Source organism: Xyrauchen texanus, chromosome 43, assembly GCF_025860055.1.
Source record: "Xyrauchen texanus isolate HMW12.3.18 chromosome 43, RBS_HiC_50CHRs, whole genome shotgun sequence".
Lineage (NCBI taxonomy): Eukaryota > Metazoa > Chordata > Actinopteri > Cypriniformes > Catostomidae > Xyrauchen > Xyrauchen texanus.
The window spans coordinates 24723196-24725180 of record NC_068318.1 but is presented as its reverse complement, the minus strand read 5'-3'; the positions used below and the strand labels follow the sequence as shown (position 1 = coordinate 24725180).

The 1985-nt window shown below is 38.4% G+C and overlaps 1 protein-coding gene across 1 annotated transcript; it reads left to right on the top strand.

Moving 5' to 3' along the window:
* The first annotated feature begins 416 nt into the window (after window positions 1–416).
* On the top strand, window positions 417–1639 carry LOC127635832 (esterase OVCA2-like). The gene is made up of 2 exons (XM_052116072.1): window positions 417–744; window positions 966–1639. The coding sequence occupies exons 1-2, from the start codon at window positions 579–581 to the stop codon at window positions 1475–1477; spliced, it is 678 nt and encodes a 225-aa protein (XP_051972032.1). The 5' UTR covers window positions 417–578; the 3' UTR covers window positions 1478–1639.
* Window positions 1640–1985: the final 346 nt, after the last annotated feature.

The window sequence follows — 1985 nt, the reverse complement described above, 5'->3', positions numbered from 1 at the left end:
ATATGAGAGGCAAACGAGACGAGTTACTTTGCAGATTGCACATTTCTACAGGGACAGATTGCCCTCTGGCGTCTTCATTCGGAAGTTTCAATTTCAGTTTTTATAAAAGCTTTGATTATGTAATATTTCATAGATATTATTAAATATTATCTATGAAATCTGTGAAAAGTATTTTAAAACAATTATAATATAAAAAAACAGCATTTTATCAAATAGATTTAGTTTTCACACCAATTTACACAATTAAATTAGAATTATCACAAATTCAGCTTGATAACCTTATTACGTTATGATAACATATAGCGATAACCCTGTTAAAAAACGAAACCGGTGAGTTTAATAAATAAATACCAGCAAATGCTTGGACAGGCGGAACCCTTGATGCGTCTTGTTTCCGCACGACTAAATATATTAGCGTCACCAGAGGAAGCATCCGGAAATTTTGTAATATTAATTTCAATAACTAAAACGGTAATTTATCTGTCATTTTAAGACGTCCTATTTTGTCTTATCTTGTAATCAGTTCCGTCGTCAAATTTGGATAATAGCTATTCAATTGAAAAAAAGTATCTAAAGACATGTCTAAAGCTGCTGTTCCTCTCAGAATTCTCTGTATTCACGGTTACCGTCAAAATAGCAACACTTTTAGAGAGAAGACAGGTGCTTTGCGCAAACTGTTAAAGAAACAAGTGGAGCTGGTGTATATTAGTGCACCACACCAAGTGCCTGCCATTAAACACGAAAGTAAGTAACCAAACTGTCTGTCTTAAAACCCTATGGCGCGCTAAACAGCATTTTTGGGCATCCTATGTGCATTAAAAAGTGTGCTCTCCAAAAATGCAGTCCAGATAGACTGACAGACATTTATTTTAAAACAGAGTTACACTTTAAGTTACATTCTTATCATATTGAACACATCATTGTCACAGTTGTGTCTTTTGTTTACTGCTTATCTTACAAATCAGCCAATCAGGAGCTAGAAAAGGGTGGCGGTGATGAGGACCAGAGGGGCTGGTGGTTCTCTGATGTCCAGGCTCGAAGTTTCAATGCTAATCAGGAGTGTGAGAGCAGCCTGGGTCTGGAAGACAGTTTGGAGGCAGTAAAGATTGCAGTGAAGGAGCTTGGCCCCTTTGATGGCATCTTGGGCTTTAGTCAGGGCGCCGCCCTGGTGGCTATGCTGTGTGCCCTACAGGAGCACAAACTAGAGCCTGACTTTAATTTCCGCTTTGCCATACTGGTCGCTGGATTCCGTAGTGTCTGTTCCCAGCATCAGCGGTTCTACAAGGGGCCGGCGATCACTATCCCCTCTCTGCATGTGTTTGGACAGGATGACCGTGTGATTCCAGAGCAAATGAGTCGAGACTTGCTGCCCACATTTGATGGAGCTCAAATCCTTGTTCACCCTGGTGGACACTTTGTTCCTGCAGCATCCGCGCACAGACAGACCTACCAAGATTTTCTTAAAAAGTTTCAGTGATGGGATCAAAGAATATGTGAGTTTATGGAAGTAATCATTGAAAACGTATACAATGTGCTGTGATTTAAACATAATTACAGCCTTAAAAAAAAAAAACTTAAAGGATGTTTTATAGTAATTTGTTCTCAGGGAAAAAGCTACAGCACTTCAATAAAGACTTTCACAAGTTTTCAGTCTGTTTTATTTGTGTTCCAGCTCATTTGATTGACAGTATCGATATATAAAAGATTATTCTGGGTTCAATACAAGTTAAAGGAATAGTTCACCCAAAAATGAAAATTCTCTTATCATTCGCATACCCTGATGCCATCCCAGATGTGTATGACTTTCTATCTTCAGCAGAACACAAATAAAGATTTTTAGAAGAAGATAGAGCTTTGTCAGATCCTTATAATGCAAGCGCATGAGTGCCAGCACTTTGACGGTCTAAAAGTCACATACATAAAAGTAATCCAGGAGACTCCAGTCGATCAATTAATGTCTTCTGAAGCAAATTGATAAGTTTGTG